Source organism: Myxine glutinosa, unplaced genomic scaffold (assembly GCF_964187855.1).
Source record: "Myxine glutinosa unplaced genomic scaffold, kmMyxGlut1.1 SCAFFOLD_1677, whole genome shotgun sequence".
Lineage (NCBI taxonomy): Eukaryota > Metazoa > Chordata > Myxini > Myxiniformes > Myxinidae > Myxine > Myxine glutinosa.
Genome location: NW_027617772.1, coordinates 79,115 through 98,103, shown reverse-complemented (window position 1 = coordinate 98,103; position 18,989 = coordinate 79,115). Strand labels below are relative to the sequence as shown.

The 18,989-nt window shown below is 44.9% G+C and overlaps 1 protein-coding gene across 1 annotated transcript in view; it reads right to left on the bottom strand.

Annotated features, from left to right (window-relative positions):
• Positions 1 to 2,431: 2,431 nt before the first annotated feature.
• The window catches only part of DNAH7 (dynein axonemal heavy chain 7), a gene marked incomplete at its 3' end in the record, with an annotated part of 92,587 nt that continues 76,029 nt past the window's right edge, over positions 2,432 to 18,989 (bottom strand). Inside the window, exons 15-17 of the mRNA XM_078769204.1 lie at positions 16,715 to 16,897; positions 16,439 to 16,576; positions 2,432 to 2,764 (exon numbers count right to left, since the gene is read on the bottom strand). Coding sequence (XP_078625330.1) covers positions 2,432 to 2,764; positions 16,439 to 16,576; positions 16,715 to 16,897 — 654 coding nt within the window. The remainder of the gene's footprint in view (positions 2,765 to 16,438; positions 16,577 to 16,714; positions 16,898 to 18,989) is intronic.

The following is an 18,989-nucleotide window of genomic DNA, read 5'->3' as shown; positions in this document are numbered from 1 at the left end:
AAACTCTTCAACAGTAAAACAACGACCTTAAAATTGCGCAGAAGTCGTAACGAGATCGATATCGGAAGAGGTGCGAGACAAACAACTACAATCTCACCCAAATTGTACCCTGCATGCCGAGCAGCAATATAGAGGAATAACGTGTTGGGGAAAGATCGAACCACCTTTGATTCACAAGATGGCAGTTTTAATTTGAAACATTGCTGAAAAAGGTCATAATGAAAGAGCTCAGACATCAGCGAAAAGATCAGACAAAAAAAGGAATATGGTGGACGAAAATCATGTTCACCGACTATGCAATAAATTGGAATTGATCGTTGCGGAATTGGAGAAACGACCGATAGGAGAACTCGTCCAAATGGATATGGATCCCTAAAGAAGACCGAAGAGATGGACCGCAGCAGGATGGACCTAATTTTGATGTTCAAGAAGTCAAAAGCAAATCGACGTATGTGAACAATCGATTTGTAACACCAGCAATGATGCACACCCTCTACCTTTCCAATGAGGTTTCAAAATGAAAATGAAATGTAATTTTAAAAAAAATTAACATTTTTCCAAATTTTTCAAAAATGAAAATGAAAAAATGGTTTCAAAAATGAAGTGAGGTTTTCAAAGTTGTTTCCAATGTTCCTCCAATGAGGGAGATGGACCAAAATTGATCACCATGCGACGAGCTGTGGAAAGATTGTGTCTAGGCCTTTAAATAGGATAAAAGGAGCCTTTGCATCAGAAAGAAGATTCTAGATGACATAAGGGTCACATAAACCACGGGAAACAATCAAGAATTACAATCTGGCAAACTAGAGGAGCTGAAGTCCAATGGTTTGATGGAGATTCAATTGACAAGGATCACAGAACAATAGGCCTGACCTTAAGAGGACAGAGAATAATGGATTATGTTATTTGTTGTTGTTTTTTTGTATACAAGATCGAGGCTCGTGTAAGAGATAACATTAATCACAAAAAAAACGGACACACAAAACATACAATAAAGGGAGTGGGAGACTAGATGGGGAGAGAGAGAGGGGGAAGCACACAAGTACAACATTTGAGAGCACGGACATCGGAAGATCTGTGGGAGGGAGAGGGCTTGGGGGAAGGGGGGAGGGGGAAGGCCGGGGGTGGGGGGTGGGAGAGGTAAGGTTTAACGACGTCGATGAATCACCCTGCCTGCGAAACACTAGGGTGATGGTTTATAGCCGGGTTAGGATTCGAACCCAGGCTAGACAGCTGAGAAACGAGTGTGCATACCTCTAGTCTATTCTGCCAGGCCATGGATAGACGAGAGTACCCACTCTTAAATTGCATCGACAATTTCACTCCACTGCAGGATGGAGTCCTCCTCCAACAGGTGGACAAAGTCAAAATTAGGCCTTTCACTCACTCACCGCAGGCAGGTTGGTGGTCTTTCTGTCTTCTACCGACTCCTCTCCGGCCTTGCTCCCCCAGCTCTGTCTGTGCTCTGTCCCCCAAATATTCCTACAGGTCGCACAAAATTTGCCTGCAACCCTCTTATGGTTAAACTGCCAAAATCAAGACTCTCTGCTCACCTTCACTCTTTCATTCCTCTTTTCTCCCACCTGTGGAACAAACTCCCTCACTCTCTTCAATCCCACTCCTCCCTCCAGGTCTTTAAAACAGCTGTTCACCACCATCTCTTATCTTATCTTCCCCCATCCAAAACCTTGATCTTTTCTACCCCTGTTAATTCACCCCAGATCCACTTTTTTGAAATTCGAACTTCTATCCTGGAAGTCCTTGCAGTGTCCATGTGTTTTATAGCTCTCCAACCTCCGCCCCCCCCCCCCCCCCCCTTCCCATACCTCCTGCCCCCAAGTCCTCTCCTTCCACAGATCTCCCAATGTCCCTGATCTCAAATGTTGTACTTGTGTGCTTCCCTGTCTCTCCCCATCTTGTCTCCCGCTCCCTTTATTATACGTTTTATGTGTCAGTTTGTCTTTTTGTGATCAATGTTAGCTCTTACACGAGCCTCGATCCTGTACACAAAAAAAAATAACCTGGGCGTCCCATCTGCCAGCATTAGTTGGTGGACGTTAAAGATCTCATGTTGTCCTCCGTGGAAAGTAGGCTAGTTATTGCCGGCACTCTAACTAAATTACAAATTCCTGCACACTCGGTCGAGTATCTTGCGTCAGAGCAGCGAACCGTCCAGGATTATAATCTTAGCCATGAAAGTGCTTTGGCAGAACCGTCGCTCTGCATAGGGCATGATGATGATGAACAATCAACATAATATGTATGGAAAAGGGTGAATACATGAAAAGGGTGCAAGTGCAGATTACATTTGTTTGTCGCAAGGTGTGCTGCAACCCAGAAATCAGCTCAGGTTGATATTCCCCTCAATATTCCCCTATGATCAGCACTGATGTTTTGGGTTTTGCCACGTGATCATCTTCTTTCAGCATACTTGATATGCATGAGCTTCAACTAAACAATGTTCAAGTTCCTCAATGTATTCATGTAATAAGCACTCCGAAAGAGCTTTGTTTGATGCCGATGCAACAGTCACCTTGATGGCTTTTTGGATGTTGATGCAGGATGTCCGAACAGTGGAGAGCAGCACGTTGAAGCGGCCCATTTCCTGCACCAACACGGTGTTCATGCTCTGATTGTAAGACGTCGGGAACTTGATCATGGTCATCTCCAAGTCAAAGTTGCTTGGTAGCTTGTTCAGGATGTCCGCAGCAACTTCAGAAACGATGTCATCCGATGATTGCGCAGCACTCCCTCCTGTGCTCGACTGTAAGTAGGCCCGAGAGGCGTGGGGGGTTAGTAGAGGGTTTACAGGTACAGTAAAAAACCACCTTTAGAGGCCATTTTTACAGGTACAGTATTAAACACAATACTAGTGACAGCTGTTAACTAGCTGATATGCTTGTAACTTTTTCATGACAATAGCTAAACTCCCTTCAGGTATGGACATAAGACCTGCTGTCCCATCTTCATTGAGGATGTGCACATAAAGTGTACCCCAAAATCGTCGTTTTTACCCCTTAGATGCAGACGTCAGAAATCCTACATAAACGCAGCCATTGGGTCTCAGAGGCCCAACAGATGTATTCGTGTAATGTTTTTTTAAATAGATTTTTTTTCTTTCATATCCTTTTTCAATCCAAGTCGATGCTCATGGATGTGTATTTGTTCAGAAAATATGAATCATTGATCCTATTAGTTGGAAGAATCCCATGGAAGTAATGAATCTTTTTTTCTTTTTTTTTTGCAAAAAAACTTTTTTTGTTTTTGGTTTTTCAACTTTTTTTTCTTTAAAAAGTTGAGCCTCATGGAGGAGTATTTTCTCATGAAATATGATTCACTAATCCTTTTTATTTAGAATGTATATGTCCACAACTGTCAAAAATCTGACACCTATGCAGCCATTGGGCCTCGGAGGCCCCACGAATGTATTCGTGTAAAGTTTTTTTTTTTTTTCACTTTTTTTTCACTGAATTATTTGTAACCAAGTTATAGGAGCATATAATGAGGCTCATACCAATAAAATAATGATATAAAATAATGAAGTCCAACAACATTTATGCGGGGCCTCGAAGGCCACAGGCCTGCATTTGTGTCGGATTTTCGGGTTATAAGTGAAGAATGAAGATTTTCCCACGAGCCTGAATGAATTTTTTATTTATGTCACTGAATTTTGTGTAACAACATGAAAGTCGGTGAAGATGAGCCTCATTCCCAAAAAAATTTGTACAGCAGAGTTTTTGCAACAAAAAAAACCTTGTGGGCCTCCGAGGCCCAATCACTGCATCCAAGGGTTAAAAAGGAGGCCATTGTGTGCCGAGATAAATTTCCTCGCTATATCACAAGCACTACCTGCTGTAGGTGTTTGGGTGTGTATGTGGCATGATGATCCAAATAACCTTCACTTATATGAATTGACCTATTACCCTAATTGTTAGATATGACGAATTGAAGCTTGCCTTATTATTTTAATTTACCTTAGGGATTAAGCCATAAATAATATCTTAAAAGGAATCCTGTAAACGACATCAAAATTATTTGGAATAATAAAACTGCAGCCCACAGTTATTGCACCACAAATAAGTTGAGCACCTCCTCCCATCTCAACTATTGACCCATGTCAACAGGTTATACCTCAATCATCGTTTAACCCCTCACTTCCTTGGTCAATGTCATCCACACATCATCATTCCTGTAGACACAACCTCTATCCCTTTTCCTCTAGTCTTTGATTGCCATCTCTTAAGAAACAAGAAAGAGCAGTCAGAGATTGCAGACCCTCGCCAGGACTTGTTTGTGTGGTGTTTATTACCTCCGCCACCAAAGTTAGATGGAGGTTTTGTTTTCACCCCTGGCTGTTTGTCCGTTTTTTTTTTTTGTTTTTTTTTCGTTTTTTTTGTATACAAGATCGAGGCTCATGAAAGAGCGAACATTAATCACACAGAAAGACAAACCGACACATAAAACATATAACATTGGGAGCGGTAGACAAGATGGGGAGAGAGGGGGAAGGACACAAACACAACATTTGAGAGCAGGGACCGAGAGACATGGAGACATCGAGAGATCTGAGAGAGGGCGAGGGCTTTGGGGGGGGGGCATGGGAAGGGGGCGGTGGGAGAGGTATAAAACATATGGACACTGCCAGGACTTCCAGGAAAGAAGTTGGAATTTCAAACAAGGTGGATCTGGGGTGAATTAGCGGGGGTAGAAAAGATCAAGGTTTTGGATGGGGGAAGATAAGAGATGGTGGTGAACAGCTGTTTTAAAGACCTGGAGGGAGGAGTGGGATTGAAGGGAGTGAGGGAGTTTGTTCCAGAGGCGGGAGAAAAGAGGAATGAAAGAGTGAAGGTGAGCAGAGGGCCAAGATTTCGGCAGTTTAACCATCAGAGGGTTGCTGGCAGATCTTGTGCGACCTGTAGGAATATTTGGGGGACAGAGCACAGAGAGAGCTGGGGGTGCAAGGCCGGAGAGGAGTCGGTAGAAGACAGAAAGACCACCTACCTGCCTGCGGTGAGTGAGTGAAAGGCCCTCAGAGATAGCTTCATCGCGGGAGATTCCAATAATTCTGAAAGCTTTGGTTTCAACAGCGTGAAGCCGAGCTAGGTGTGAGGCAGGAGCACCGGCCCATAGGGGAGAACAGTATTCCATTGAGCTGCGGATGAAAGCCTTGTATGTGGTGAGGAGCTCAGGTGTGCCGAGGAAGGACTTCGCACGACGGAGGATGCCCAGTCGGCGACTGGCTTTGGAGGCCAGCTTGGAAATGTGGTTTTCCCAAGAAAGATCATGGCAGATAGTGAGACCCAAAATCTTGAGCGACAGAACTTCTTGGAGAGGATTGTTGAGAAAGTAGATGGGAGGGTTGTCCAGTCGATCTTTTCGGAGAGACATAGTAAGAGTGTGAGATTTGTCAGGATTGAAAGACATGTTCCACTTGTTTGACCAGTCTGTGATTTTGTCCAGGTCTTCAGAGAGTGAGGAGGCAGCAGACTGCCGATCTGAGGGAAGAGGAATGGAGCGGCAGAGAGTGGAGTCATCAGCAAAGAGATAGAGAGGATTTTCGAGAGAGTCAGAGAGATCATTGATGAAGACCAGAAAAAGCACGGGGCCCAGAACACTGCCTTGGGGAACTCCAGCCTGAACAGGAAGAGGAGATGAGAGAAACCCATTCAGGGCCACACGTTGACGACGACTAGAGAGGAAGTCCGCCAGCCATGCGTGGAGATTTCCATGGATACCAAAGGAGGAGAGTTTGGTGAGCAGAGCGGGGTGCCAGACCATGTCGAAGGCACGTGATATGTCGAGGGAGACAGCTCTAATTTCCTGTTTGGCATTGAGGACCTCCATCCATTGTTGAGACAGCAGAAGCAGCATGTCCAGAGTAGAGTGACCTGGTCTGAAACCAAATTGATGATCAGAGATCAAGCCATTGGAGAAGAGGAAAGATTTCATATCCGAAGCAATGATGGATTCCATGACTTTGCTGATAATTGGGAGAAGGCTGATTGGTCTGTAGTTGCTAGGATCTGTTTTTGCACCTTTTTTGTGCAAAGCGGTGATGTTGGCTGATTTCCAAGCAGATGGCAGTTGACCTTGAGCAAAAGAGAGGGTGAAGAGAACAGAGAGAGGGTGAGATAGAGCAGCAGAGCAGGATTTTAGGACCCGTGGGCTGATGCCGTCGGGTCCAGTTGCAGAATCAGAGTCGAGGGTTGACAGAAACTTTTCCACCTTGTCAGGAGGAAAGGACACGGAGTCCAGGAGCAGCAGGGTACGACTGGGTATGGTGGGTACAGAGAGGGATGGGTTTGGGACGCAAGATTTAGAGGCAAACACAGAGTTGAGGCATTCAGCTTTTTCACGTGCGGAGTCAGCTGTGTAGCCGTTTGAGGTAAGGGAGGGGATGGAGGGGGAACAAACACCAGAAACGGATTTGACCAGACGCCACCAGGATTTGGAAGAGGGAGACAGATAAGAGAGTTCGGTCTTGAGAACGGAGAGATATTGTTTCCTGGCTCTCCTGAGGGTGGACACACACTTGTTTCGGGCTTTGTGAAAGGAAATGAGATTTCCTTCCGTTGGATTTGCTTTCCAGGAGACGAAGGCAAGTTGTTTCTGGGCAACAGCCTCACCACAAGATTCCGTGTACCATGGACGGGAGGAAGGGTATGACAACTGAAGACGAGATGGGATAAATCTGTGCATGAGAGAGAGCAATTTACTTTGGAAGAATTCCCAGGATGAGTTGATGTCAGAGGTGGTAGAGATGGGAGACCAGTCCAGATGATTGATGGCTGCTTGAAGACCGTGCCAGTTGGCCTGAGTGAAATGCCAGACTCGTCGACGCTGAGCAGGCTCCCTGGGGATGGTCAGAGAGATGTCCACTTTAACAAGGACATGATCAGATGATCCGATCGGAGCAGAAGAAGAGCAACAGACATTTTCAGGGAAGTTAGTCATAACCAAGTCCAGAAGAGAAGATGTTCCGTTGACTGAGATCCGGGTCGGGAAATTGACAGATTGTGTCAGTCCCAGTGAGTCGCAGAAGTCCTTTGCTGAGGAGCCATGGCTGGTGAGAGAGATACCCACACCCAGCCAACTGGCATGATGACAGTTGAAATCACCACATATGAGGAAGAGAGAGTTGGGATGAGTAGATAGAAGTTGGTCCATATCATCAGACAGCGAGATGTAGATGGAGTCATCACTGTTTGGTGGACGGTACAACACACATATGAACAAGAGGTGGGAGCGAAGGGGAAGCCGTAGCCAGAGGTATTCCTGGGGGTGAGGTGGAGAGAGTGCAGTGCAGGGCGAGTGAGGAAGAGAGTTTTTGATAAAGATAGCAACCCCGCCTCCAGGACGAGGCTCAGGTCTATCATACCGGAGGAGGGAGTAGCCCGGGAGAGATACTATGGAATCAGAGACATCATAAAGGAGGAAAGTTTCTGTTAAGCAGATCACGTCTGGTTTGACAGAAGCAACCTGTATGGAGAGATCAGTTAAGTTTGAACGAAGGCCCCGGATGTTTGAGGTCCATACCGTTAATGAAGAGGAAGGGGGAGCATCAGATACAGAACAGGGGGGAGGAGGGGTAGGGTAAGATGTGGAAGAGGTGGAAGAGGTAGGGAGAGCTGTTGAAGGTGTGTCAGAGATTTCAGAATAGCTCGGAGAAAGGGAAAGATGGGGCGGACAAAAGGTTTGATGGTGATTGGGTGAGCCACAATGAGGTGTTATTTGAGGAGGGGGAAGAGCGAGGCAGAAGGTTGGGGGAGATGGAGGTGAGAGTTTGAAGGGGGAAGAAGCGGGGGAGGACGCTTTGAGGAGGGGGAGTGAGAGGGGGGAAATTGAGAAGCAATGAGGGTGGGGAGATTAGAAGGGGAGGGGTGAGGGGGGAGTTTGGGAGGGAAGGGACAAGGGGAGGGATTTGAAAGGGATGGGATATGGGGGAGATTTGGAGGGGAGGGGTGAGGCAGGAGTCTAGGAGGGGAGGGGCGAGGGGGCGTCTTGGCGGGGAGGGGTGAGGGGGTAGTTTAGGAGGGAGGGGGCAAGGGGGGAGATTTGAAAGGGATGGGTGATGGTGAAGATTTGGAGGGGAGGGGTGATGGGGAAGATTTGGAGGGGAGGGGTTATGGGGAAGATTTGGAGGGGAGGGGTGAGATTGGATTTTTGAAAGTGTACGATTTATGGGAAACGAACATTTATTGCAAAATGAGTTTCTTGTGACCTTCGAGTTAAAAATACGTTTAAGGATGCTGGATGGAGGATGGAGTGCAGGAGAGTTTAGGGAATGTAGAAAAAAGGCACTATAGGAGATGGATATTTTTTTGGGGATGAATTGATTTGGTGAGCAAGTCGAAAGCAGCCTTTTAAAGAAGAAGAAGAAAAAGGTGTTATAAAATATGACGGAATACATAACTTGAGGGGAAAGTGTAAACATTGAAGGTTAATGAGTGAAAACTATCTGGGGAAATGGGGGAGAAACACGTGGTCGAAGAACGAACGAACGAATAAGAATGAATAAACGAATGAGAACAGAGAAGGAAATGTTTTTTTTTTTGTTTGTTTTTTTTTTTTTGTTTTTTTGAGTTGAGATTTACACAAGGAAGTAGGCTATGGGTGAAAAGACTGGGAATACAGAGAACGAAAGTTATTGGATCACAAACGACGGACCGCTGAGAGAAAAACAAAGCCTCAAGGTTGTACAGTGCACACTGTACAAGGCCTCAAGACACGACACGAATTAACACGATTTTCAATACAGGTATGAAAGATTTGCACCGAAAAATCTTCGTCGGGACACAATATACGTACAACACCATAAATAAATACAGTTTTAACGAAAATACAAATGGGAACAATCACTTAACTTCGATTTCAAATCGTTCGCGATGCGGCAAAGGCCTTGCTCGCGACACGGCAAACAGACGATCAATTTATGAAAGATAAACACCGAGAAACAACCAAAGTTGCACACAATAACTTCACACCCCGAAAGATAAATACAGTTTCGACAAAATACAATTGTGAACAGACTTAACTTCGAAAAACGTGGAGACCGTGTGGAGCTTCGAAAATCCCCTTGTTTGCTTGTTTGTTTGTGAACAAAATATCTCGAAGTTGTGGACGGATTCGGACGAAATTTGGCTGACATGTAGCGTATGTGACAAGGACGAAATGATTAGATTTTAGTGAAGATCCGGATTCGGATCCGGCTACAATAATTTTTTAAGTGATTCTTCACCATTGGTAGATCGGGCTAAAAACGATGCACAGCAGGATATCTCAAAAAGTTATGGATGGATTTGGACAACACTTGGTGGCCTGGTTGGATGTCTAACAAGGACGATTCGATTCGACTTTGGTGAAGATCTGAATATGGATTCGGATATGATAATTATTTAATTTTTGAAGTGATTCTTCACCATTGGGAGATCGGGCCAAAACGATACATAGCAGGATATCTCAAAAACTTATGGATAGAATTGGACGAAACTTGTTGGACAGGTTGTGTGTGTGACGAGGAAGAATCGATTCAATTTTGGTGAAAATCCAGATCCAGCTCGTAGCATTTATTAAGTGATTCTTCACCATTGAGTGAGATGACCAACCAGGCGGAGGTTTGCTCTCTACTGAGTGTCGTTCTAGTTAGCTGCTGTGTTTATGTGGTGTATTGACGACAGATTTATGTTCAATCCAATATGGCTGCCAAACCACCTGACCGATGACAGAATCAATTGAAGACCATAGAATTATAACCAGGCTAAGTCACTTTTTTTTTTTTTACCCGTTCTTCACGTTTTTCACGTTTTTCACGTTTTTCAAAATATTTTTCACGTTTTTCTCGAAATGACTAAAATGTGACTTAGCCTGGTTATAATTCTATGGTCTTCAATTAAATTATCCCATACAATTTTTGTGTGGAACACGCTCACAAAATTTCAAACTGATGGAATCCAGCGTTCTACTTGTCTAATTATGACATCATCATGAATATTTGTTCCCAATGGGGAGTACTTGACAATGAGCCATATTTACATTTTTTCCATTGAGCGGTTTCCGAGATGCAGGAGGAGATATGCAAAGTTTTTTGGTTTTTCAAAGATGGCACCTGTACCACGTGACCTATGATATCATAATTATCATTAGAAATTCTACTGGAGGAGGCGCTCATATGGTGAAAAATTCGTGCCAATTGGACTAACGGTTGCAGAGAAAAGCATATTCACGTTATGTGCGGACAAACAGACAAACAAACGGACCCAAATGCAACAACATCCTCTCCTCTGGCGAGGGTAAATATCCTATGGAAGTACCTATTTAGAAATGATGTTTTAGTGCCTGAAATTCCTCATCATTAGAACGAGTACCGGTTAGAAATTTATGTAAAACTTGTATTGGAATTCAATCTTTTTTTTTACTACAGACCCCATGCTTAGTTGACGCACACGCACACGCACACACTTCCTCATTCAGTTTTCAGTACATCACCTTCCATCCTCTGCCGTGAAGCTCTTCCATGAGCCTGGATTTCTGAATCCATGTGCACACTATCTTTGCAGATATACACCAAGTTAAATTGTGTTACCATATGGTGCGATAGATGTCGTGAACAGGGTACTCACAGCTTCAGCCTGAAAAGTAAGTGAAAGAAAAAAAATTACATTAGGAAAAATGTAAAAAAAACATCAAACAATAACATTAATGCAATAAAAATATCTCTCACCGAATAGTATAAAATCCAACCCTTTGTACTTGTTATTTTACAAAACCCTTGTTGTTTGAACAGTGGAACTTCTAATTTCTTCCAACAGCTCGGACACCTAAAGTTATCTCAAAATTCCCAAGGTGTAAACTCGTTCATCTCTTGTACATGAAATTTGCACCAGGTAACAACGTGCTAACTAATTTTCTTTGAGAAGATAAAAACTTTCGATAACACATTTAAGAACATTGTTCACCTGCAAAGTAAACTATCTCGTCTCCACGAGCAATTTGTACTATGCTTGAACGTGTTTACCGGTACCCACCAGACAGCAGCCCTGTACCATGGGAAATGGACCAGACGACCAATATGGTGTTGGTGGCACTAGAGAAACGCCGTGAAAGATCACAAGGTGCTGGTGTTTCAGGTTTTACCATTTGTCAGAGCAAATGAGAGAAAGAGCTTGAAAATAGCTGCCCTGCTCTTCTGGTTCATTCTTTATGGCACAAGATCCATAAACAGAACGAGGAAACTCAACAATCTCATCTATTGGAGAACAAGACCCACCAACTTTACCAGCTTATCAACTTTCCCTTGTTGAACAACCACAAGCATCTCAACAGCAAGAAAAAATCTTTGAATTCCTCTCACGATGAACTTCTCACAATGAAACTAATCTGCAATAATCGGATAGGTATTGTTATGGAACCAGCAGGTAAAGGTGGCAAAGTCGTTGGCTGGCATATTGATCTCTATGAACAAGAAGCTCAATTATCAGGTACCTGTTTTTATGTCAAAGTGGATTAAGATTAATATCTCACCATGAACCATCAAAAACTCACACAAACTCTGAACAATCTCATTTCCAAACAGGAACTGCCACATACCTCCCGTGAATGCATTATCAGCGCCCCTCGTGTATCGCATATCTACTTAATAATAATAATAATAATAATTATCTTACTGTAATTCACCAAATGACCGTCCGTCTGTCCATCTGTCCATCCGTTCGAAGGTACCGCAAAAACGGCCGAACCGATCACAACGATATTTTGGGTGGGTAATCCTGGGATCCTCGAGAGTAAAATAGGGTGTATTGTTTTTCCAATTTCAGCTTTGGCCTCCAGCATTTTCAGGTTTGGACTCCTGCATAACGTTATTTTCCTGGGTGCCGCACAAACAGCTGCACCGATCGCTGCACAGCTACAACGATCGGACTCGGTGACCTCGGACAAAGACCTTTTATAAGGACATGGGTTGAATCCCTGCTTGAGAGAATGCCAACCCCCTCCCTGCCATCACGGTCGTCTCTCCAACTCACAATCCCACGAGATATGCAGAAAGGACGACCCAAAACCAATTATCTTCTTTTTGATTTGTATATAAACATCATTAAAAGTAAATAATGACCTCGGCCAAAGTTCAAACAACGTTTAATCTCTACATGAGAGAATTCCACATCGCTATTTGGGCGGTGTATAAGCTAACAGATCGCTGTCTCCATCGATCTTGCCAAGGCCGTAACACCTATCGGCTAAAAATCCTTTTAACTGTTGACTTGGTAGTTTTTACGATGAAGGAAACATCAACAATGTTGTTAAAAGTTTATTTTGTGATTAATTTGTGATTGGAGCTATGTTGTTTGGAATGAAAAAAGAGATATCGAGTTCAAGTAAATGACGACATGCCGTGATGGTTTCTACTTTCCAAACGTGAACTTCGCGGATCGCCATATGCAGATTCGCCACGGACCCACAATCGATGTTTCTATACGTTAACGTACCCGTTTGTTTGCGAACTGGTACGTTTTTCATGGAAGTCCTTCACAAACCTGCTGTCCATGTCTGACATGCGACTGAAGGTGCTACAGCTACAGGAATGTGGAATTTATTGGTTTCATGCTTTAGCATTCGCCGTATCTGCATTGCCTGTTTGCTTCTGGCCTCCCACCCATGCGTAGCACGGGTAGCTCACTAGTAATAAAAATAATAATATGAGTTCCCTTTCAAGAAACGTAGACGACGCAGGAGGAGAGGGCAGTAGGCCCATCAAGGCCTGTGCTATGATTGCAACCTATTTTGGGTTAGTCTTTGGTATGACAGAGCCAGGGTTCAAACCGCCAACCTCCCAGACTCGGAGCGGACGCTCTCACCATTACACCACCAAGTCTGGTTACTTTCTGCCCGCTCTCACCATTACACCACCAAGTCTGGTTACTTTCTGCCCACTCTCACCATTACACCACCAAGTCTGGTTACTTTCTGCCCGCTCTCACCATTACACCACCAAGTCTGGTTACTTTCTGCTCGCTCTCACCATAACACCACCAAGTCTGGTTACTTTTGCCCACTCTCACCATTACACCACCAAGTCTGGTTACTTTCTGCCGGCTCTCACCATTACACCACCAAGTCTGGTTACTTTCTGCCCGCTCTCACCATTACACCACCAAGTCTGGTTACTTTCTGCCCGCTCTCACCATTACTCCACCAAGTCTGGTTACTTTCTGCCCGCTCTCACCATTACACCACCAAGTCTGGTTACTTTCTGCCCGCTCTCACCATTACACCACCAAGTCTGGTTACTTTCTGCCCACTCTCACCATTACACCACCAAGTCTGGTTACTTTCTGCCCACTCTCACCATCACACCACCAAGTCTGGTTACTTTCTGCCCACTCTCACCATTACACCACCAAGTCTGGTTACTTTCTGCCCGCTCTCACCATTACACCACCAAGTCTGGTTACTTTCTGCCCACTCTCACCATTACACCACCAAGTCTGGTTACTTTCTGCCCACTCTCACCATTACTCCACCAAGTCTGGTTACTTTCTGCCTGCTCTCACCATAACACCACCAAGTCTGGTTACTTTCTGCCCACTCTCACCATTACTCCACCAAGTCTGGTTACTTTCTGCCCACTCTCACCATTACTCCACCAAGTCTGGTTACTTTCTGCCTGCTCTCACCATAACACCACCAAGTCTGGTTACTTTCTGCCCGCTCTCACCATAACACCACCAAGGTCCAAGTCTGGTTACTTTCTGCCCGCTCTCACCATAACACCACCAAGTCTGGTTACTTTCTGCCCACTCTCACCATTACACCACCAAGTGTGGTTACTTTCTGCCGGCTCTCACCATTACACCACCAAGTCTGGTTACTTTCTGCCCGCTCTCACCATTACACCACCAAGTCTGGTTACTTTCTGCCCGCTCTCACCATTACTCCACCAAGTCTGGTTACTTTCTGCCCGCTCTCACCATAACACCACCAAGTCTGGTTACTTTCTGCTCGCTCTCACCATAACACCACCAAGGTCCAAGTCTGGTTACTTTCTGCCCGCTCTCACCATTACACCACCAAGTCTGGTTACTTTCTGCCCACTCTCACCATAACACCACCAAGTCTGGTTACTTTCTGCCCGCTCTCACCATTACACCACCAAGTCTGGTTACTTTCTGCCCGCTCTCACCATTACACCACCAAGTCTGGTCACTTTCTGCCCGCTCTCACCATAACACCACCAAGTCTGGTTACTTTCTGCCCGCTCTCACCATAACACCATCAAGTCTGGTTACTTTCTGCCCGCTCTCACCATAACACCACCAAGTCTGGTTACTTTCTGCCCGCTCTCACCATAACACCACCAAGGTCCAAGTCTGGTTACTTTCTGCCTGCTCTCACCATAACACCACCAAGTCTGGTTACTTTCTGCCCACTCTCACCATTACACCACCAAGTCTGGTTACTTTCTACCAGCTCTCACCATTACACCACCAAGTCTGGTTACTTTCTACCAGCTCTCACCATTACACCACCAAGTCTGGTTACTTTCTGCCCGCTCTCACCATAACACCACCAAGTCTGGTTACTTTCTGCCCACTCTCACCATTACACCACCAAGTCTGGTTACTTTCTACCAGCTCTCACCATTACACCACCAAGTCTGGTTACTTTCTCCCCTCTCTCACCATAACACCACCAAGTCTGGTTACTTTCTGCTCGCTCTCACCATAACACCACCAAGGTCCAAGTCTGGTTACTTTCTGCCCGCTCTCACCATTACACCACCAAGTCTGGTTACTTTCTGCCCACTCTCACCATAACACCACCAAGTCTGGTTACTTTCTGCCCGCTCTCACCATTACACCACCAAGTCTGGTCACTTTCTGCCCGCTCTCACCATAACACCACCAAGTCTGGTTACTTTCTGCCTGCTCTCACCATAACACCACCAAGTCTGGTTACTTTCTGCCAAAGATCCATAAACCCGAGAACCCGGCCGCCCATTGTGTCTACCTGTATCTGTCCTCCCGAAATTTTTTGTAGCTACCGATACTCGAATAAAATTTTAAAAAATGAATTGAATCGTATGATCTTAGCCGTCATACATCAGACACCAATCATGACTTACAGATTTTCAATTTCTTCCAGTTTTCTACGAAAAACAAAGTTTTGTTTTCACCAATGACATCTCGTCACTCTGTTCTGTTCGTTCTAATGATGAGGAATTTCAGGCACTAAAACATCATATCAATTGTCTCACCATCCAAGACCCAAGCACTGAAACTCTACTTCATCTGACCGAATTGGTTTTCACACCTAATTGCTCCTCATTCTCTAATGACTTCTACAAACAATTTTTTGATGTGGACATGGGTATAAAATATGCAGATGTTCTTGTCAGTTTTATTGAAGAACATTTGATAGTCCGACACCAGATTTCTTCTAAATATGGATTCGAATATGAGAATTATTTAATTTTTTAAGTGATTCTTCACCATTGGGAGATGGGGCCAAAAACGATACATAGCAGGATATCTCAAAAAGTTATGGATGGATTTGGACGAAACTTGGTGGACTGGTTGGGTGTCTGACAAGGACAAATAGATTCGATTTTGGTGAAGATCTGAATATGGGTTCAAATATGAGAATTATTTAATTTTCTAACGGATTCTTCACCATTGGAAGATGCGGCCAAAAACGATACATAGCAGGATATCTCAAAAAGTTATGGATGGATTTGGATGAAACTTGTTGGAGACGTTGTGTGTCTGACAAGGACGATTCGATTCAACTTTGGTGAAATCTGAAAATGGATTGGGATATGAGAATTATTTAATTTTTTAAGCGATTCTTCACCATTGAGTGTGATATGGCCAACCAGGCGGCGGTATGCTCTCTACTGAGTGCCGTTCTAGTTTTGTATGCATCCTGTGGCTGCTGGTTGCATCATTGTTGGGAGTGCGGCTGTGCCCATGTCCAGTAAGCTGGCACTCATTTTGCCGACCGCAGATGGATGGCAGACCGAGTCAACAAACTTGTTGGTATTTAACGGTGCTATACAGAACTCACTTGTATTAAAATAATTGGGGCCCTCTCCCCCCCACCTTGAATCCTAGGGGCTATGAAAATATTTTATCGTCTGAAACCTTCTCATGCACACCCTGAGTGGAACCACCAGTTTTCAACTCATTCCAGCAGATATGCTGATGGAGACAAAACTTGGTGCCAGCACCGACTGATTCCAGCAAGAAGGGAAGTTCTAATTGGCTGGTGGAGCCGAGGCCCCTATACTATGCAGATATCTTCGAGGCGAGTTTGCGTACTTCTCGGCTGTCGTGCCAGCCATAAGGGCGGTTATGAAGACTCTTCATAATGACTTAGGGCAGATGCAGAAAACGTTGATACAAATAAAATTGTCTCGGCTCTGCATTTGTTACATCACGCTTACCTGGCAAAGCAGGATGTTTTCAAAGAGCAGTTGTGTCTCGGTCTGATCTTTGGAGATATCAGCGTTGGCATTCATGCCAAAGATCTCCGGTGCTGGGTTAATAGGGAGGCTTTTGGTGTAATTGATGTAAGAATTGTACTGCAATTACACAAGGATTAACAAAAGGCAGAAATCATCTCGCACATTATTCGTAAAGTTGTCAAAACATTTCATTTTTGAGCCCAAACACAACATTTGGCAAAAAAATCCCTTTGCTGTTCCCTCTGTCACACTTACATCACCCTCAGCAGGTGCGAAGTACAAATTACTGCTATCGAACATGTAGTCGGGGAGTATGATTTTGCGGTTGTAAAAGCGACCGAGGAGGGTACGCAACGTGCGCCTGTCCCACTCGTCCGTTACACGTCCACCGTAGTTGCATTCTCCGGTCATGTAGCACAGCGCATCGAATGGTGTTTCCTGATGGAGAACGCACAAACCCAGCAACAGCAGCACCTTGAGTTCACAATAACAACTTATGTTCAGCAAAGGGATTCAACCTCAAGAACCTCCCTGTGATTCTGATTGATGAAGCCATTGTCCTGTTTTGACACAACAGCTGCAAACAGCAAAAGAACTCCTCGAAAAAAAAAAAGTACCTTGAATTGTCACAAAAGTCTTTCTTGCTACACATGTGGGTCCACACATTTATGCCAACACTCAAGTCGTTTTGTGATGCTGTCATGGTAGAACTGTGCGTCCTGCTGACTTACACAGAGCTTCCCAGTGGCCTTGACTTCATCATCAGTAGGAAGAAAAATGGTCTCCACAAAGGTCTTCCTTAGGTTTGGGGAAGAGATTAAAATCTGATGGAGCCAAATCGGAGCTGGTGATCCTTTGTGGCTGTTCTCTCAGGATCGTGATGGTGAACCCAACGCTCATCTCCAGTCACTCATCCAAACTCTCATCTCCATTCACTCATCCAAACTCTCATCTCCAGTCTCTCATCATGTGCCTTCGATACGGTCTGGCACCCCGCTCTGCTCACCAAACTCTCCTCCTATGGTATCCATGCAAATCTCCATGCATGGCTGGCGGACTTCCTCTCTAGTCGTAGTCAACGTGTGGCTCTGAATGGGTTTCTCTCATCTCCCCTTCCTGTTCAGGCTGGAGTTTCCCAAGGCAGTGTTCTGCCCCCCTGTGCTTTTTCTGGCCTTCATCAATGATCTCTCTGACTCTCTTGAAAATCCTCTCTATCTCTTTGCTGATGACTCCACTCTCTGCCGCTCCTTTCCTCATCCCTCAGATCGGCAGTCTGCAGCCTCCTCACTCTCTGCAGACCTGGACAAAATCACAGACTGGTCAAACAAGTGGAACATGTCTTTCAATCCTGACAAATCTCACACTCTTACTATGTCTCTCCAAAAAGACCGACTGGAAAACGCTCCCATCCACTTTCTGAATAATCCTCTCCAAGAAGTTCTGTCACTCAAGCTTTTGGGTCTCACTATCTGCCATGATCTTTCCTGGGAAACCACGTTTCCAAGCTGGTCTCCAAAGCCAGTCGCCGACTTGGCATCCTCCGTCGTGCGAAATCCTTCCTTGGCACACCTGAGCTCCTCGCCACATACAAGGCTTTCATCCGGAGCTCAATGGAATACTGTTCTCCCCTCTGGGCCGGTGCTCCTGCCTCTCACCTAGCTCGGCTTCACGCTGCTGAAACCAAAGCTTTCAGAATCATTGGGGTTCTCCCTCGATGAAGCTAACTCCGAGGGCCTTTCACTTACTCACCGCAGGCAGGTTGGTGGTCTCTCTGTCTTCTACCGACTCCTCTCCAGCCTTGCTCCCCCAGCTCTCTCTGGGCTCTGTCCCCCAAATATTCCTACAGAATGCACAAGATCTGCCTGCAACCCTCTTATGGTTAAACTGCCAAAATCAAGACTCTCTGCTCACCTTTGCTCCTTCATTCCTCTTTTCTCCTGCCTCTGGAACAAACTCCCTCATTCCCTTCAATCCCACTCCTCCCTCTAGGTCTTTAAAACAGCTGTTCACCACCATCTCTTATCTTCCCCCATCCAAAACCTTGATCTTTTCTACCCCCACTAATTTCACCCCAGATCCACTTTTTTGAAATACCAACTTCTTTCCTGGAAGTCCTTGCAGTGTCCTTGTGTTTTATATTTCTCCCACTGCCCCCCCCCCCCCCTTCCCACGCAGATCTCCCGATATCACTGCTCTCAAATGTTGTGTTTGTGTGCTTCCTCTTCTCTCCCCATCTTGTCTACCGCTCCCCTTATTGTATACTTTGTGTGTCTGTTTGATTTTTTTTGTGTGATAAATGTTGGCTCTTTCACGAGCCTTGATTCTGTATACAAAAAAATAAAAATAAAAAGTCACTCATCCAAACTCTCTTCTCCAGTCACTCATCCAAACTCTCATCTCCAGTCACTCCTCCAAACTCTCATCTCAAGTGTTCACCCCATCCAACCCATGATCTTTTCTACACACATAAACGACCCTGTACCACTCCCAAAATTTTGCATATGTATCCATCTTGTTCATCCCTTGCCTT